This window comes from Pleurodeles waltl, chromosome 4_1 (genome assembly GCF_031143425.1).
Source record: "Pleurodeles waltl isolate 20211129_DDA chromosome 4_1, aPleWal1.hap1.20221129, whole genome shotgun sequence".
Taxonomy (NCBI): domain Eukaryota; kingdom Metazoa; phylum Chordata; class Amphibia; order Caudata; family Salamandridae; genus Pleurodeles; species Pleurodeles waltl.
Genome location: NC_090442.1, coordinates 989,197,300 through 989,217,923, shown reverse-complemented (window position 1 = coordinate 989,217,923; position 20,624 = coordinate 989,197,300). Strand labels below are relative to the sequence as shown.

Here is a 20,624-nt window from a genome sequence, read left to right as displayed (position 1 = left end):
CATGTGTCAGCTCCCCCCACCACTCATCAGCCTGGTGATTGGCCACCAGGATATGCAGGGCACATCTCAGCTCCCTTTGTGTGTCTATCTACAGTAAAGGCACAAACAGCCCAAGTGTCATTCCGACCCAGATGTGTATTCAGCAGACAGGCAGAGGCACAGAATGGTTAAGCTAGAAAATGCCCACTCTCTAAAAGTGGCATTTTCAAACTTACAACATGCCCTACCTTTTAAATAAAGTGCACCCTGCCCATGGGGCTGCCTTGGGTCTACCTTAGGGGTGACATACATGTAATAAAAGGGAAGGTTTGGGCCTGGCAAGTTGGTTGAACTTGTCAGGTCGAAATGGCAGTTTAAAACTCTACACACACACTGCAGTGGCAGGCCTGAAACATGTTTACAGGGCTACTTATGGGGGTGGCACAATCCATGCTATAGGCCCACTCGCGGCATTTGATTTACAGGCCCTGGGCACACATAGTGCACTTTAATAGTGATTTACTAGTGAATCAAATATGTCAATCATGAAGAAATCAATCACCAATACAATTTAGACAGAGAGCAAATGCATTTTAGCACTGGTTAGCAGTGGTAAAGTGCCCAGAGTCCTAAAGCCAACAAAAACAGGTCAAAGAAAATAGGGAGAAGAAGGCAAACATTTTGGGGATAACCCTGCAAAAAGGGGAAGGCCAACACATTTCATGCAAGCTGTGAAGCAGGCCTTGGAGACGATTGTATGTCATAGCTTAACAGATAATACCAATGCTAATACACCACACACTACATGTACGCTGAAAGAGAACAGCTGCTGTTACAAGAGATTAGGTATGTTTTGCACAGGGGATTTCACATATAAAATGCTTGCCACCAATTATACATGTTCCATATCTTGGTTGGTGTGACGGGGTCTACCTTACATTTAACCCCTGCCCAGCAGAGCCATTTATTCTGCTGCAAATAATGCAAAGCACATGGCACACCCAGTGTGGTTTCGCTGGTTGTCAAGCAAGCTGTGGAGGAAAAACACGACAGCCCGAAGAAAAGGGTTAGTGATAGATCTGGTTGCACAGTGGATAGGACATGCATCGTGGGGGACGTGAGGTCCAGTTTCCGTCTGTGTAAGACCAGCACAGTGTCTAATAAGGCATCACGGTGCCTTGCCAAAGCACCAGGGACTTCTGCCTTGAGTAGTGTTTCAGTTTCTCAGCCATTTCTACAGTACCCTGCGTACTATATAGCCCTTCTGTAGTCTGACGCACTCAACTCTCCCCTTGCGTACCCTATTGATGGAGTGTTATGGGGCATTTGTTCTTTTTAATTTCCGGTTCTCCATCTCACTTCCGCTCTTCCTTTTATCACAGTCCAACTACAGCTGCAAGCTCCTTGCAGTGCGTTCTCAAAGTCTTCCTTGGTGCACGACCTCGCAACTCTGCTCCAGTTTTCTCTGCTGTTTTGGAGTTGATGGGAGGTATTGTGCTGGTGTCCGTCCTCTTGGATTGGTTTTCACGATCTAGCCCACAGTTGAAAGGAGAGGTGGGCTGCGCCTTCCTCACGGGGACTCCAGGGTGAAGGGAATGTGATTAATGTCCAGCCAGAGGGCAACCTGTGGTACTTCTTGTCATCAAATCAAAGGCAGACGATAAACAAGCAATACTGGGACAGAAAGTGAACACGCACCATTGGGAAAACAGCATCTGACATTTGATCTTGGTCTTTGAAGGCACAGCAACTGTGACCAGATAACACGATTTATAGCACTGTTTACAAACCACCATGAGCGCTCGTCTCAAGTGCTCCAGATTAAAGAAAAGTTCCTGAACAGAACAAGCACTTTCTAGGCGAGACCTTAAAAGGACAAAGAATGAAAAGTAAAAGGCAGTGACATCCGCTTCTTTCTAGGCAGATGTCCATGTGATCAATGGAAATGCAGTTACCTCTAAATGGCCATGATGTCAATTTGTTTGTTGCCCTGAAATATGTACCAACGTCAACACCAGCAAACAGGTGTCAGTGTCTGATAAAGACTGACACAATGAACCGAATTATTTCTTTGCAGGGGCTTGGTTGTTACACACAGAACTCTGCCGAATTTCACCAACTTCTACATGCTATGTACTTCGTAAATGAAGATTATAAATATTGTTTAGTACTTTTAAAGGGGGAAGAATTGGTCATCACAACCCAGTCAGACTTGAAAGTTCGGAGGCTTGGAATCTGGAGATCGAGCAGCCTGGGAGTACAGCTGTTGAGGGCAGAGAGTGTTCTTTTTCGGTAAAATCCTTAAAATCTCAGACGTCTCACGTCCTTCAGAAGCCGCATTAAGCTGAAGAAACTGCCAGACTGCTTTCTTTGCATAATAAATAATTATAATTTTTCTTTACTGTACGTTTCTACTTTCCAGGGGCTGTAAACAATATATGTTACTAGTTTACCCAGATTATTGATACTAGCATCGCAAGGGTGACCTCTAGATTGCCCTGGCTGGAATTTCACTGTGACCTTCAAATAAATGCAAACTTCAGAGACGTGCAGTTAATTCAACTACCTATACTATACCGACATCAGAAAGCTAAAAACATGATTCATCTCCCAGACCCCGCCTTGGCTCCCACAGTTCCAGTAATGAGGCTGTAGCTTCATAGCGGGGTTATACGCATCATCCTGTAAATCTGCCAAATGTCACGGACACTTGGAAGAAGATTGCTAAGCATTAATACCGGTGCAGCGCCACAAACAATCGTTTTAAAATAAAAAATTACAAATTGTCTTTTTTCCCCCAAGAGGCTCAACAATCGTGGTGCAAATCAGTAAGTACATCGCAAACTCGATACAAATTATATTTGAGACAAACGGACACTGCTTTTTGGAAATATCTTTGCTTAATCTTTGTATTATTATAATTAGTTCGGACATTTGTGATTTGCAAACTCTTTTATCTGATCTTAAGATGCAATCAGAGATGTTTAAGTAACTGTGCAGAGCATCTTTTGAAATGCACAGCCAAACTCTCTATCTGAGTAGCCAGACCAGTGCTTAATTTGTAAATAAAAAGATACTGGTGCTCAAAGCTCTCCTCTTAAACACGCGGCTGCTGTAATTAAATGTGGGAACATGGAATACTGAGGTGGCGTAATCCTGAAACCATCTCAGCCTCTTGAATCCATTCACAGCCTCTCCCTGCCCCTTCAGCTCACTCTTGCAGCTTCTGCTTTCTTCCTTTGTGACGCTTTTTCGTCTCTCCCTTCCTTTGTCTTTCCCATATGTGTCTTTTGCTCGCAGCAAATGCTTGAGGCAGAAGAATAAGCCCCGGCCCTAAAAAATAAGTGCCGGTGCTTAGCACCGGAAACAACAAGCACAAATTAAGCACTGAGCCAGACCTTCCAGATGCACGCTGCACAGTAGCAGTTCTGTTTTCATTAACGGCATATGGGAATGAAACCATAGATTTTTAACTGCACCTCCTTCGCTATAACCCAGAATCCACACCTCCCAAAACACTCTTAAGTAGGAGCATTTTGCTATTGGTCAATTTAGTCTTATATACGCCAATTCCATTGCTATGCAGTAAGATAATATAATGGCCTACACGTGTCAGCTGTGCTTCCTCCCTACTGAAGCCCTTGGGGTCCCTCCGTCTTCCAGATTAATCCAGAAGACCTCAGTATATTGTAATTTAAGAGGTGTTGCTTCCCACTGCAGTCTCCAAAACATATTTGATAAACTCCCTTCTGCCGGGTGCACGCATTGTTTACAAACTGAGCAGCCCAGCAACAACAGCGTGTGGGAAGCTGTCTGGAGTTCTGCTATTGCACGCTTTTCAGACAACACGCGACATACAAAACAAGCATTTTCAATTCAACGGGTCTCACATTTGTTCGAGTTAGAGCTATTAGCGTTGTAAAGCAAAAAAAACACAGTGCAATCGCGCTATGTAAAATGCAGCGCAATGCGTGGAAAATAAACAGATAAAGTAGTCCAGACTCCAGGCTGAAAACATCGAACCTCGTATGTTTTTGGTACTTTAATGGTGCTGTGCAGGTGGGCTAAACATCGGAAAGGCATGACATATGCATGCCTTTCACAAATGAAAGCAAGCGGATTTTAAAAGGCAAGCCCACGAACCAATGTAAGTGACTGACGTGGCATGGGCGTGGTTTGAAGCCGAAAGAGAGATTACAGAATGGACTGAGCACTTTGTGCTCACCCATTAAAAAGTGGCCTGAAGTAGTGAAAGTGCACAACTGAATTGTGCTGTAAGTCTTGATAGGTTAGTGGCACCAAAAACATTTCAAGATGGAAGTCGTGTCTCAAAAGCCAGCAAAGTGCCACAGCAATACATCTTGGCTCTGAATACGAGCTTTAGGCACTACAACTGTGTTGTCACACTCGGCAGTGAAGAATCCATGCCCTCCCATACCTCCTCAGTGTGATGGCTTTACAGAAGAAGAAAACATACACACAGTGCACTCGAAGCAGATACACCTCAGGAAAGGAGGGAGCCTTTCATCTCACTTGTATAAACGTTTGCTCTGACAATTAGTGAGGGAAGTACAGCAAGTATGGCTGTTGACAACGGAGTGCATGTCATTTGCTGCTCTGGCGACACAGACAATCAGAAACACTGTGCAGGTTCCCCATCGTATGCAAAGATACCACCATAATTGTTTTATTTGCCAATTACGTGCATTTCATGTCAGACCTGTGCTCAATCCCTGTAGTGAGACAACGCGAGATATGCAAGTAGTGGCGACCGCTCCATTACTCCTCCTTTGCCATTTCCGAAATTGAGTCCTATAGTTACAGGCCAGAATGCTATTACACTGAAGGTAGCTAATAGCTTAAGGGGGCTAACCCACTGCCCCATGCTGTATTCTGCAGTGGGCAGAAGGAAAATGTGAATGACACAAAAGACCTTGGGCAATACCATAAAATGGATGAATAATATCGGCTGAAATTCCGTATAATATGTATACTGTATGTGTATAATTTTAGTAAAATCAAAAGGAATTTGCTAATGCCTTACGTAAAAGGGACAGCAACATTTCACCATTCAATTAACTTGCATGGTTTCTACTAATATATTTTGCTGGTAAATACATACATTTTCCAAATAATGAAAGGACATCATAAAAATTTCACGTCCATGAATACAAAAATTACATTTTTGATTAGTCCTAAGTACACCGGAAAAGGCTTCAGTTGTATATCTGTAGAAATATGGCCAAACCTAAACAACAATAACAATTGCCTGTGTGGACTTCAATGTAGTCTTGGAACCCTGTTTAGATTCACCCTCTAGGAGTGAGGGGGTGATTAGACAGATGTGGTGTTCGTAGGCCGCTCTTTGGCAGGTCATGGAATTGCCTGCTCTTTGTGACTTGGGGTGGGTATGTCATGGTCTTGAGTTTGGCTTTAATTTTTATTTGGCCCACATGTTATGTTGTACTGGATTGATCTGACCTTAGCAAGTTACATTGTTATCTTGATTGTTAGGCTCAAGAGACAACCGTAAATTCTTTCTGATCACAGTGTTCTTTTGCCGCTCATTAGTCATGAAAATACCATTATGGAGGAGGGCGCCACCACATGGTGGAATTTTGATTGCAAGTTATTAAGGGATCCAGCTAGTTTTAAAGTCATGGCCTCCACTTTAAAATAATGTTTTGACTTTAATAAGGGGACAGCCTCAGACATTATTGTCTGGGACACACTGAAGGCTATCATTACAGGACAGAAACTCATTTTCTCGAGTTGGGGAGCTCAGAAGTTGAGAGAGTTGGAGCAGGTAAAGAGTTGAGCCCTGAATTTATTCCCACTGATTTCTACAAGACCTTCTCAGATTTAGTGGTGCTGCATTGTACTAAGTTAGTAAACGTTTTTGCTTTTTCTGTGTTAGTGCCAGGACCCTGGGAGTAGGCACATACTGCAGTGTTTCTTAAAAAAGGACAAGGTACCCTCACATGTAGCTCTTATCAACCTATCTCATTAATGAACTTGGACACAAAGCTATGTGTACGATTTCTAGCTAATCGGCTGCCGATCATCATTTCTTCCCCGGTGGACTCTGTTCAGATTGGGTTTATTCTCAGTCAGGATACATTTTAGTCTTGTTATCATTGCTTTGGAGGTAGCAGAAGAACTCTAGGAACGATTATCTTTTTTGGATGCAGAAAAAACCTTTGACAGGGTCCCCTGGAATTTTTCATGAGCTGTTCTGGATCAGATGAGCCTATGTAAAAGTTTAGTATCTCTATTCTCCTCACTGACAACCTAAATTATTTTGACAGACTGGGTGTCAGACAAAGCCAGTATTCAAAAGGGCACTATACCGGGATGCTGTTTGGTTCCTCTGTTATTCTCTCTATGTTTAGAATCTTACATTCAAAAACTTAAAGCTGCTGAGTGTATCCCATTGCTGTGGCTTAACAAGTTTTGTGCCAAGGTCCTAGCCTATGGAGACGATATTGCCATTCTGACCTCCTCCCCTTTAAAGGTCATTCCAAACATCAAAAATATTGCGGAGAAATTTGAAATGGTTTCTAGATATATGCTTAATATGGATAAAACCCAGGTCAATACAAGTCGTGGACTGGAATCCCCACCCACTTATTTATGGGTTCAGATAACTTCTGCTACTATTGATATGGTGACACTTAACTATGAAACAATGTTTCAGGAATCCTCAAGGATCCTTAGAAAATAGGAACATTTGCACTCGGGGATTATTGGCAGATTAATTTAGGTTAACTGGTTATTTTACTACGTTTTGTTTATATCTGTATTTTTACCAAAAGCATTTTTTTTAAAGGTGGAAACCAACTAGCAACATTTTATCTGACAATATAGAAAACTTTGGTGTTCTATTCATTATCTAAAACCTGTTCGGTACATGGTGGTATGGCTTTAACATCACTTTAGCTCTATTTCATTCCTTCTTTCTCATTACGCCTATCAGCCATATCAAATATACAGCATTGACAGCTGGTAGTGCTTTATCCAGACTGTTCATGTCCTCAGTCTGCTCATATGCCTTCACAAGGGCTTGTTGACACTATAGGCCAGATTTTAAAAAAGTGGTGCTGCACCCAGTGCAGTGCCACTTTTCTTGCACCCTTTAGTGCCTCCCAACTCCACTAAATGTGCGCCATATCTAAGATACAGCACACCATGGCAGTAGTTAGGGAACTAACGTCAAAGTTTTTGATGCTAGTTTGGAGCCTTGCAGGATTAGCATAAAAAATGTTGACTCCAATACTGTAAAGCCCATTGAGGCACCATTATGAATAATGGTGTGCCTCCTTTTAATGTCTGCTCTGAGCAGGTGTTAAAAGTGGCAAAAAAATGATGCAAAGAAATCTCTCAGATTTCTTTGTGCAATTTTTTCAGCCTCCTTAACAAGGGGAATGCCCTCTTCCCATACATTATGCATGTCGTATGCATGATGTAGCGCAAAGGGTTATAAAGTGTTGCAATGCATCGAGCCACTTTGTAAATCTGGTGCAGTTTTTGGCCATATAACACCACATTAGCATAAAAAAATAATGCTAATGTGTCGTTAGACAGTGCAAGGGGCTCTTAAATCTGCCCCTATGTATTTTAAATATACTAGGTTTAAGACACTTGCAGTCGTCAATAAAGTCTGGTCACATATTTGTAGCCACTACAATATCTCCAGGTTTAACTGCTTTACGGCCTTTGATGCCAACCCTAATTTCCCACCTTTCATTAATGAAGGTTATATTCAGTTTTGGCGATCTTTTAGCATTGAACGGCCTGGCCCACTTTTTGGCGAAGGGTGCATTGTCTTTGAGGAACTGCAGAGTGTTAGTGGGGTGGACAAACAGGCATTTGGCTATCTACAGGTCCTGGAGTTTCTCTGTAATTTGCTGATTCAGTGACTCTCGATGGATCAAAATCCGTTTTTGTGAACTCTTTGGAACGGGTTTAAACAAGGGAGCATCAGCATTTTTTAATAAGATTCTGATAAATAATCAACCAGAGGAGCATTATTTTGGTGAAATGGCTGATAAATGGTCAAATAAACTGTCCGTCGATGTTTTTCTCGTTTGAGAAACTATTCATTCAAAATTTTATATGAGATGTATAATATGCCTTATCAATTCTTTAAAATGAAATCTCAGCCAATTTCCAATTGTTTCAGTTGCCAAGGCCCGGATGCAGACACTAAGCATGTCTTTGCCACTTGCCTCTCGACGTTCCCTTTCTGGTTTAGGGTTTTCAGTAAGTTAAAGAACCTGATGGATGCAGAGGTTCGATGGCATCTTAAGCTGATTTTGTTGGCCATTCTCCTTATATACTGGTTAATCTCAGGTGTATTTACTTTTTTTGCAATTATGGTCACCAAACTAGGTATTGCCAGAGTTTGGCTTCAAAGAGAACCACCTGATTATAAGGTATGGGGGCAGAAATGTATTGTTAACTATGGAGCTCACCATTATCACAATACTGCCTAACAGACAAAACGTGCAGGAGATTTGGCTTCCGGGCAGTGGAAGGCTGGTCTCCCAGCTACCTCCATGAGATTTTATATAATTTCTTTTAAGATCTTTGCGGTGTACTTAGTCTCTTAGAGGTAAATCTTGTATTGATTTGTGATTTATTCCATTTTACAGGATGCACTCTGGATGATTTTTTTCTGGTGTTTATAAATTAGAAATGTTTATGTTTTTATAAATCCAGACTTGTAGAGCTTTGTCTATGGGCCTGATTATGATCTTGCTTGGCTGATGGGATACCCTGTCACAAATGTGACGAATATCACGTCTGCTGTACCACAAGTGCTATAGGCTATTATGGAACTTGTAAAATGGCGGCTGGGATATCCATCACGTTTGTGAAGGAGTATCTCATCTGCCAAGATCGTTAATTCCACATTTTCCATATTTGGGTGTGAATATGGAAATTGAACCTTAAAAAGAAAGAAAGTCCCTGACCACGCGGTATTCTAAAATATATTGGTAAACTTGATCTTGTTTTATTTATCAGTTCAGTAGCTGAGCAGCGCAGGTGCCTTTGGGTCCTAGGAAAAAGTAGGCATTTCACAAGCTTTGAGCCGCTGTTTATAGTGCCCCCTTAGTTCTTTAATTCAGTCTTGATTGCATGGTTTTGGTGCCCTTAGTGCAGTGCACAAAAACTGTGAGTGAAAAACAACCCACAGATTTGTGTTTTGCTTTATGGTCTACTGACCTTTCAATCTTATCATACACCATTGTCCTCCTTATTTCGTTAAGATACAATTTAGTGACGCAGAGGAATTTCATAAAGTATGATAGGTCTGTGTCTAGAGTACTAGTTTTTTAATCTTTATAATAATGTTTTCAATTATCAAATGGTGCCTGTTGCCGTGCAGCTTGGGGGGGTGGTAGGTATGGCCTTGTCATACACAAAAAACAATCTATATCTGTTTTGCTGAATGGACCATCACACTTGTTCAAAAGCATCTAAGGAATCTGGGTAAATTTAAGTTGATGGTGCTGAATTAAAAGAATGTTTAACATGGTGCCTGAATAAAGGAAATAAATGTAGGACACAGGTCCTGAGATTTAATCAGACAATGGATGAGTAGGGTTAGATTTGTTTCCATATCGTCTGAGGATCAAAGGGCCAGATGTACCGTGTGATTTTGCGGTTGCAAAATGCGAAAATCACCTTTTGCAACTGCAAAATGGACTTGTAGGATGTACTATCCCTATTTTGTGAGTCGGCATCTAGTTACCAACTCGTAAAATAGGGATTGTGACTCACAGTAAGGAAGGGGCGTTCCAAGGGCATCCCTTCCTAATTGCAACTCGCAGGTCCATGTATGATTGTTTTGTTATTATGAATGCGGCCGCAAAACAACCTCATTACCACCAATTTCAAACTGGTGGTGAGCCATTCACAAATGGGAAGGGGTCCACACGGGACCCCTTTCCCTTTGTGAATGTGGGTGTCAGCATTTTTTTCAGAGCAGGCAGTGGTCCCTAGAACCACTGCCTGCTCTGAAAAAATTAAAAGCTAACTTTTCCTTTAAGGAAAAGAAGGTTCATTTAAAAAAAATGCTTTATTAGCAAAGCAATCACAAACATGGTGGTCTGCTGACCCCAGTAGGCCACCATCCATGTGACTGTTGCCGTTCACAAATGGGTTGCAATTTGTGACCTGCCTCGTGAATATTGATGAGGCAGGTTCCTTGGGATCCATTTGTGAATAGCAAATAACGCGTGGCAAAACAAAATGGTCCTAAATCTGGCACAAATCGCCATGGTACAAGCTACATTACAGGCCTTATTTAGAGTTTAGCGGCAGGATGCTGTATGAAAACCTGACAGGTAACCCATAGACTGTACTGCATGTTTCATAGGCTATAATGCACATGTAATAGAGTGTACGACGCATACGCCACCTTTGTGGTTGACTATCCGCCACCCAAACTCTAAATAAGTCCTTATGTTCTTGAAGAAAAGAATGGCAGATGGCACCTCCATAAAATCCACTCTTAACATTGATGATAAAGGGTTTTACCACACATGTGTATAGGGAGAAGGATTCAAGGTTTTTGAGGCCACAGGTCAGACCATGGAAGAAAATTTGATATAATTAATAAATTAATAAATTCCACATACCAGATTTATCATGTCCAGGAGGTCGACCTACATGTAAAAAGAAAGCAAACAATTCAAGTGGTAATGTGTTCCTCTTATGTCCTATATTTCAGTTATTAGAGTGTTTTGATTTATGGCAAGCAAAATGCCCTGTAATAATTTGAAAAGGGCGTGTGTGCGAGGTTTATGTGCCACTTTACCTTTGCATTCCGTGTAGGAGTCGTCGTGTTTTTTTTTTCTTTTCAGAACAAACACATCTCAATATGCTACCATTTATTGCAGTCATAGTGGTTGGTATAGGTGATGCTGACATGTGTCAAGCTTTGCTGTGGCATCTTAAGGCTCAGACTTCACTTTGACTTTGGAAGCAGTAAGAATAAAAGCTTAACTTGGTGTTGTTGGGGCTCTGTCATGAATACCTTCTGTACCTGCGCCCAGGATCAGAAGGCATTTGTGCACCTTTTGTTAAGTGCAGTGTTGGCAACACATGCATTAACCGCATGATCGTTTCCATTACAATATCAGCTGCAGACATGTCCTGTCGGAAACACAGAGCTGTGATTCTTAGAATTTTAAGGCTCTGCTGTCTATAACTCATACATAAACTCATAGACTTTCAAAGTGAAAGCATTCACTGCAGACCATACACTTTCAGAAAAATTGATACATGAGTCCTTTCTGACCCTGCACACTTGCTCTGAAAATGTTCATGATATGGCCTATGGTTCTTCCATGGTAGGAGCTGCTGTACTAGAGTTGTGCCTCTTTAACCATCAGGATGTAAGGCAATGGCAGGCTTGTCGGGTCAGCACTTCATGGAGGAGCATTGATTCTAAAGGTATCTGTAAGCACAGTGAACTTTGCTGCGGAATTCCTAATCCATGATGTTTCAGAAATCAAAGCTTCAGTCTGATTCCAGTGAAAGGGTGACATCATGGCGATGCTGCTTGCCTTGGTCTGAGACCTGGCTCATAGCTCAGCCATGCATACGCTGAGGACCAGGTAGCAGTCTGCGAAGAGTTATAAGCTAAGGACATATGAGATGAGTTATGCTTCTAAAATGATACAGGGACATATTGGGTCAATTACTATGGGACAAAGATAGATAACGTGTCATAGAAAAGTGATTACAAATGTGGCATGTGCTTAATTTACTACATTAACACCAAATGGCACAAAAACAGTTTAAGTGTGGAAAAATTCAATGAATTCTAGTTTTTACTAAAATAGCTAATATTAACTTCAGTGGGGTTTAATTAGTTAAAATCAGTTTTAACAAAAAACAAAAATTCTATTTAAAGCTTACTGCAAAAATTGATTGTGACTACGTCATACTTGTTTTTGTTATTTATAATGCGTCTTGTATTAAATTAATTTTGTTACAATCAGTAATACAGATAAATTCTGTTCTTCATAGTTCCATAATGTCTTGTTAGGACTGACTGCACTTTAATGTAGTGTCATAATCGAAAAAGCTCAATTAAGTCTGCGTGACATGTAAAAGAGAAAACATAGGAGAATAGTGATGTGACTAAAAATCTATGAGATAACGTACTGTACTATTTTACAGTCTTTTGAATTACCACCTTTTCATTGGCAAAACATATTTTATTGGTGAAACATTCAAATATATTTTTGCCCTCCAGGAAATGCACCTTTAAAGTCCCTCACTGTGCTACTTTTATGTAAAAATAGTTTACTAATTCCAAGTTTTCCCTATTTAGGTGTGAATATGGAACCTCAGAAAAGAAAGATATCCTTTGTCAGCCAATGTACTGAAATACATTGTCAAGGTTGACTTGTTTTTAATGGCAATTAGTTCTGCAGCTGGGCAATGTAGTTGCCTCTCGGACATAGGGAGAAGTAAGCATTTCACATGCTATAAGCATTTCAGGTTCATGTGCTGCTGTGTATGGTACTTCCTTTGTCTTCACCTCATTTTGGTTCCCTTGGAGCAGTTCACAGAGAATGCAGGTGGGAAACAACCTATAAATCAATGTTTTACTTTGTGGTCTACTGCCCTCTGGACTTTATTATATACCACTGTCCTCCTTATTTGGTTGACGTACAATTCAGTGAGGTAGTGAAATTTGTATGACAGGACTGCGGGCCTCATTATGAGTTTGGTGGGTGGCGGAGGTCACCCGCCAAACTCTTTCTGCCATCAGGCCACCTGTGCGGCCTGAACACCGCTGGCCCTATTAGTTTACCACAGGGCTGGCGGGCGGAGTGGAGACAGCTTCAATGTGGCGCTGCAGCAGGTGCAGCAGCACCCGTTGCGCATTCCACTGCCCGTAATTCGGGCAGTGGAATGCGCAACGTGGCTGTGCATGTGGCCCCTGCACTACCCATGGCAAGTGCATGGGCAGTGCAGGGGACCCCTGGGGCCCCCGAGTCCCTCATTCCGCCAGGCTTTCCATGGCAGTGTAAACTGCCATGGACAGGCTGGTGGATGGGGACCCGTAATCCCCAGGGCAGCGCTCCCTGGCAGATTACTACCACAGGGACCGCCTAGCGGCAGTCCGACCGCGAACGTGACCTCACAGTGAGGCCCTATGTCTAGAGGACCAGTATTTTAATCTTTATAATATTGTTTTAAATCTTCAACTGGTGCCTGTAGAGGTGCAGATTGTGTGTGGTTGGTATGGCCCTGTGTTACACAGAACATTTTAGGTAGCTTCTAAGGAATCTGGGTAAATTTAAAGTGATGATACTGAATTAAAAGAAATCTGCAGCAGATGCTTGCTTAGAGGAGATGAACGTAAGACACAGTTCCTGAGATTGAACCAGACAGTCTTTGAGTAGAGCTAGCTTCATTCAGATATCTCGCTAGGATCAAAGTGCTACGATACATTATGGGCTCTATTAATTTAGAGTTTAGTGGACAGGATGACCTGTCAAAACCTGGCAGGTATCCCGTTCAGCATTTTATTTTTCATGGGCTACAATTCATGTGTAAGACAGTGAAGAACCCACCACCTTTGTGATGAAGTATCTTGTCAGCCAAACTCCAAAGAGGTCCCTATGTTCCGCCATGAAATCCTCTCATGACATAGAAGATAAAAGATAATACCACATATGAGTATGGGGAGAAAGATTTATGGTTTCTGAGACCACAAGTCAGACCATGGAAGGAAATTAAGGCATAATGAATAAATTCCACATACCAGATTGATCATGTCCAGGAAGTCCCCCTACATGCAAAAATAAAGTTAATAAATTAAGTGGTAATATTTTCCTCTCATGCCTTATATTTTAGATATCATAGTGTTTCTGATTTATGCCAAGAAATCAGGCTTATATTTTTTTGAAAACAGTGTTGGGATTGCAATGTTCTTGCGGGGCTTGTGTGAGAGGTTTACATGCCACTTTGTCTTTGCGTTCTTTGGAGCAGCTATCCCATATGCACTGCTCTGTTTCTTTTTCAGAACAAGCACATCTCAGTATGCTGCCACTTATTGTAGTCACAGTGGTTTGTACAAGTGCTATTGCCATATGTTAAACCTTGTTGTGGCACCATGAAGTCGAAGATTCACTTTGACTTTGGAAATTGTAAGAATAAAATGTCAAGACATGAAAGGAATTTAAGGTTGAGAGAATAAATTCCACATACCAAATTTACTTTGTCCAGGAGATCCGCCTACAAGGAAAATAAAGTAGATGATTTAAATGGCCTATATTTCAAATAACATGCTGTTTTTGATTTATGACAAGCAATTGGGCCTGAATTTATTTGAAAATAGCCCTGGGATTACAATATTCTTGCAACAGGTTTGTGAGAGGTTAATATGCCACTTTGCTTTGGGTGCTTTGTAGCAGTTGTCCTATATGTTAAGTTCTGTTTCTTTTTCAGAACAAGCATATATCAGTGAATATGTTGGCATTTATTACAGTCACAGTGGTTTGTAAACGTGATATTGCCATATATGAAGCTTTGTTGTGGCACCTTAAAGTCCAAACTTTACTTTCACTTTGGAAGTAGTAAGAATGAAAATTTAAAATGGTGATCCTGGGTCCCTATCATGAATGCATACTGGACCTAGGCATAGTATCAGAATTCATCTGTGCACCTATTGTTCCTTAAACAGCAGTGTTGGCAGTAAATGTATCAGTTACATTATGTGCTGCAGACAGCTCAGCTTGGAAACATAGAGCAGTGATTCTTTGCATTTCCAAGCACTGTTGTCTACAGCTCCTACACTAACTCATAAAACTTACAAAGCTAATGCACGCACTGCACATGGTACACTTTCAGCAAAATGGGCACATGGTTCCTGTCTGAGCCTGCACACTTGCTCTGAAAATGTTCTTGATATGGCCTACGGGTCTTCCATATGAGGGGCTGGTGCATAGAGACATGCCTCTTTGACCATCAGAATGTAAGGCAAAGAACTGAAGTGTTGGGTAGCACTTTATGGGAGGACATTGATTCTGGAGGCATCTGTGGGCATTGTGAACTTTGTTGAAGCAATCCTTATCAATGACATTTCAGAAATAAAAGCTCCATGTTGTTTCTAGTGATAGGATGACATCATGGTGGTGATATATGTCCTAGCTCAGAGCTCATCCGTTGACCTCATGGGCACCAGGCAGCAGCATGTAGAGAATAATAAACTATGACCAGATGAGATGAGTCAAGCTGCTAAAATGATACAAGGACTTATTGCATGAATTGCCATGAAGGTACAGAGATAAGGAATCTGCCATAGAAATGAGATTAAAACATTTGGTATATGTAGGAAAGTGCCTCTTTATACATAGTAACCCCCACTTTTGCTCACTGGAACCGAGGTTTTTTGACTAAGGTGCGCTGGGTTCCTGCTAAACAGGTCCCCAGTACCATTGCTCTTTTCATAAAACCAGGGAAAATCATTGTTTTGTACAATTGGCACACACTATAGTACCTCTGTAAAAGTCTAGTAAATGGTACCTTGGGCCTAAGCACTAGAGAAGGTCCCTAAGGACTGCAGCATGTATTGTGCAAATTGAGGGGAGCGCTCTACAAATTGCACACGGCCTGCCACTACAAACTGTATATTATGGTGCAAGCAATGAGAGAAAACATAACATGGCATCCCCGTGTGCCATGCTCAAATCACTGCATCTATTTATATGTAAGTCACCCCTGCAGTAGGCCTTAGAGCCCTAATGCAGGAAGCATTATATTTGGTGTGAGGACATATCTGCATGAGCAGATATATTCCTATGATGTCTAGTTCATCTACTAGATGTTGAAAGTGAACAGGGAAACCATCTCGATGTACGTACTTTACACTCTTCATTATGAGTTACCCAGATACATATTGGCATCACAGAAACCTATGATCTGATGCCAGTCTTGAATTTATTATGACATGCACTCGGATGACACCTTAGAGGTGCCCCCTAAAACCTACCAAACCCTTAGGTGCAGATTTAAGAGCCCCTAGCACCTCATTGTGCCAAATAAGAGTCATGTTTTTAAGTGGCCAAAATTGCCAGGCCAAATTTACAAACGTGCGCAATGCATGCCTTGCACCACTTTGTAACCCTTTGCGCGACATTATGTATGCAAAGAGGATGTTCCCCCATTAGGGGGGCCCAAAAAATGTTGCAAAGAAATCCAAGAGTTTTCTTTGTATCATTTGTTTTGACACTTTTAAATTCCTGCTCGGAGCAGGCGTTAAAAGGAGGCTGCCATTGGTTTCAATGGGCTTCAAAAAAACGCACGCTAATCCTGCAAAGCGCCGAACTAGCATAAAAAATTCTGACGCTATTTCGCTAACTACCGCCATGGTGCACAGTATATTAAATACGGCGCACACATGGTGGCATTATGGGTACGCTAAAGGGTGCAAGAAAAGTGGCGCTGCACTAGATGCAGCTTCACTTTTCATAAAACTGCCCCTTAGTGTGCTGGCTGAGTGGTATCAACCAGCCTGCCAACACAGACATGTTTCTGACCCCCTGTAAGTGAGACTAGGCACACTCAGATGCCAGAAACAATGCCTGCTCCAGAGGAAGGTGTTATCACCTCCTCTAGCAGGTTGGCTAGTGAATGTTCATACCAAGGTCAGGGACTTCGTAGTTCCTGCCACCTTTGATATGCAGCCCCGGCTTCCCCAAGAGCTGGGATTTGCCACCCCCAGCCCGGATGCCCATTTGGCACCAAGACAGGCCGGACATTAGCTATGCAGGTAGGCATGGTGAACTACCAGGCAAGTTACACCACTTAGGTGGGCAGCCAGATATGCTCCTCACAGAATGTGGTCATTTAGGGGGTGTAGTCACCCTAAGGGTAAGTAGCCTATTGGCTACTACTCTATACTCCTCTAAATGCCCCTACATTGAGCATTTAGGTAGCCCCTCAACACCAGAAGAATAGATTCATCTGACAAAAGAAGAAGGACCAAGAAGAGCCGAAGAAGTGGGAATTGTGCGCTACGGGGGGACTTTAGTCCGAAACCCTCCTGTCCCAACAATTGTGACAACTCGCCCCGTCCTGCAGCTGTGCATCCTCCAAAAGCCTTGGAGGACCTCCAGCACTTCACCAAAACATCAGCATCTCCCTGGAATTGGAGGGGTCACTTCCCTGCACCTTGCAGGCACCAACCACAACGTATGGACCACTGTTCTGCTGACCACCAGCTCACCCGGTGCAGCAGCCACCCAAGAGGAGGTCACCATTCTCCAGGAGGTCATATCTGTCTCCCAACTGAGTGAGAAGACCCCAGGTCGCACCAGAATCGTTCTGCACCGATACCCAGGGTACCAGACCCCTTGCAGCAACCAACGTTTGTTTGAAGCCCAATCAGGACTCCAATGCCAAAAACAAAGACCAGCCATAGAGGGATGTCAGCATCACAAAGGCCAGCAACAAGAGTGATCCCACTGCCCTGTTCTGTCCCCTTCTTGCAGGTCTACCCAAGATCCGCGGGCGACTTGGCGCAGCAGCACCCAGCGACCAAAACCCACTACACCTGAGCTCCACAGCCCTGGTCCACGGCAACATATGATGTTACCCTGTTCCCAGGACCCCCACTGACTGAGCCCCCCATTGAGAGCTCCCGGGCTTGTTCCCAAGTCCTCCTCTGCAGCCTGCTTCCAGGTATCCCCCCTTCTTCACCAACTGCGCAAGGTTCCCGACCCATCCAGCACCTTCTGCATCCCGACGCCCAGGGCAGGTAAACCAGTACTGCTGATGTTTCTAGTGATCTTACCCCCCTAACACCCTTCAAACCTAAAGGAGACCCCGAGAACCAAATGCAAGGACCCCTTTGCCGTAAAAATACTTTGAAAGTCTTTAGTGGGTGAAAGCACATTTAGGTGAACTTGTTGCTTACTTGTGAAAATATGATATACCAAAAAAGTACTAGCCTTCTTTGAAGTTTTTCGGATATTGAAACATTCTATAAAAATATAACTATATTTTTCTAAACATTGGTTTCGAGTTTCTTTTTGAGTGTGTGTCTCATTCTTGAGTTCAACAAATGCTTAGCGCTACCCTCTGATTAACCTAAACTGCTTGTTCACACTACCACAAAAGAGAGATTTTGGGATTATTATGGTAACCCCTGCAAACCAATAAGAGTCACCCGGACTATTTACACACTGTCCTTACATTGGTACACTCCACAGATAGCCAGTTTTCTACAGTATGTGCTTATTATACTGCACTAGGATAAAATGGCGTAAGCAGATTAATTGAGGCAAAATTGTGTGATTTCCAGTTTCCAATGAAAAGCAAATATTCACTCCAGCGGGGGTTTATTAGTTAAAATAATTTTAACTAAAACCCAAAAATATTTACAACTTACTGCAAAAATGCATTGTGATAACATTAAACATATTCTATTATTTAAAACGGTTCTTGAATTAAATGTATTTTGTTACAATCAGTAATATAGATAAATTCTGTTCATTATTTTCCATGCCTCGTCTCTGAATCGACTGCATTTTACTGTAGTGCCATACTCAATAAAGCTCGATTAGGCCTGTGTGGCCACATAAAAGAGCAAGAAATTGGAGACTGACCATGTGATAAGTAATCAAAGGGATAACTCACTGTACTATTTTACAGCCTTTTTGCTTACCATCTTTTAAGAGAAAAGACATATTTTTTAGTTAAATATTTAAAGATGTTGTCGTTTTCCAGGAAATGCATATTTAGCCTCCATCATTGTGTAATTGTTTTTACAATGGTCAACTAATTCCACATTTTTATTGTTGGGGCGTGGATATGGAAATAGAACATCCTAAGAGAAAAAGCTCCTAACCAGGCAATATTCTTCAATACATTATCAAGGTTGACATGGTTCTATGGCTATCCATTCAGTAGTTGGGCTCTAGGAAAAAGTAGGCATTTTAAAGGCTATTAGCACTTCAGGTTTATGTGCAACTATTTATTATACTCCCTCCATTCTTAACCTCACTTTTGAGTGCATGATTTTAGTTTCCTTGGTGGGGTTCACATGGGATGAAGGTGGGAAGGTGGAGTTCACTTGGGATGAAGGTGGGAAACAAACTACAGATTAGTGTTAACGTCCACTCTGATTTGGACATTATTATACACCATTTTTCTCTTTATTTGTTTGAGATACAAATTAGTGAGACAGTGACATTTCATGGAGTATCATAGGACTCTGTCTAATGCACTAGCTTTTAAATCTACATAATAATGTTTTGAATCTTCAATTAACTGCCTGTCGAAGTGCAAATGCGTTGTGGTAGGTATGTCCCTGTCTTACTGATTGCCCTTTCATACTTGTTGAAAAGCTTTCAAGGAATTGGGATACATTTAAGTTGATGGTGTTGAATTAAGAGAAAGCTGCAGCATGGTGCCTGTGTAGAGGAGATAAACGTAGGACACCGGTCATTATGAATCTTATTTAGAGTTTTGCATGTGAGATGCTCTGTCAAAATGTGACAGATATCTCATCCACCACATTACATGTTTCATAAGCTATTATGTATGTGTAATACAGTGGACGAGAAATCAGCTACCTTTGTGATGAAGCATCCTGTCATCCAAACACTAAATGAGTGCCTATGATCCTTAAAAAAGCATGGTGGAACCTCCCAAAAATCCTCTCATGACATATAAGATAAAAGCTTTTACTACACAAGTAGGAGGAGAAGGATTCAAGGTTTAGGAGGCCAAGAGCATTGATGGAATTTAAGGTATAATAAATAAAGTTCACATACCAGATTTACCATGTCCAAGAGGTCCACCTACATGGAAAAATAAAGTATACAATTTAAATGGCAAAATGTTCCTCTTATATCTTATATTTCAGATAGCTTAGTGTTTCTGAAAGGAGACATAGCCTGAACAGCAAAAAGCTTAAATTGTAGTCATGTCAACAATGTGTAAGCACAGCTCAGACAGAGGTGGCACAAGATGTTCAACATTCAAAACAATCTCTTATGTGCAGCTCAATGTTTGCACAAAGTCAAGGAAAGCATGCTTTGGAATTGGGTCACCAGAGAGGTTCACAGGATAAAGTGATCCACGTCATTTTACCATGCTCATACCAGTGAGAGTGTAGCCCAAAGCCTCTCAGTGTGACCCTACGTGACTCGCAAAAGACGTGTGTCATATACTTGCTCTCACTCTGCCACAGCTGCAGCCCATGAGCTGGTCCCTGCTGTTTTTTTACAGGCCACTTTGGCCCCGGCTACCCTGGCCCCCAGGCTGCCTTGCCCCATTTCTCTTCTCTCCTGTCACTTTCATCTAAGTCAGCAGCTTCTAACCCCTTTCCCGGACACATACGGAACAGTTCTTCCTTGTAACATGGAAGGGGCTCTTGCTGGTCAATTTCCCAGTCTGCTGCATGCTGTGGACCTCCATCATACCTGGCCCACTCACTCAAAGGACAGAAGGGCACACAGCTGCTGGTAAGTAACCAGAGCGGTGGGCTGTTTAAATACCTCTGCTGGCTGGAGGGGACTGGTGGGTGATCTAGCGAGTCATCTTTGCTGGGAGGGTGTAGCAGCAAGCAATATAGGGTTAAGACCATCCTATGTGATCATTACAGCACG

General features: G+C 42.1%; 1 protein-coding gene across 50 annotated transcripts in view; it reads right to left on the bottom strand.

The window, feature by feature from the left end:
* LOC138288307 (mucin-19) overlaps positions 1–20,624 on the bottom strand; it is a 1,675,551-nt gene that overhangs the window by 1,504,355 nt on the left and 150,572 nt on the right. For 49 of the 50 annotated variants that reach the window (XM_069229764.1, XM_069229784.1, XM_069229763.1 and 46 more), the window contains 4 exons: positions 19,788–19,814; positions 14,218–14,244; positions 13,772–13,798; positions 10,626–10,652 (listed from right to left, as the gene is read on the bottom strand). In XM_069229764.1, the coding sequence (XP_069085865.1) occupies positions 10,626–10,652; positions 13,772–13,798; positions 14,218–14,244; positions 19,788–19,814 (108 nt within the window). The remainder of the gene's footprint in view (positions 1–10,625; positions 10,653–13,771; positions 13,799–14,217; positions 14,245–19,787; positions 19,815–20,624) is intronic. The other variant, XM_069229772.1, reaches the window with a different exon arrangement.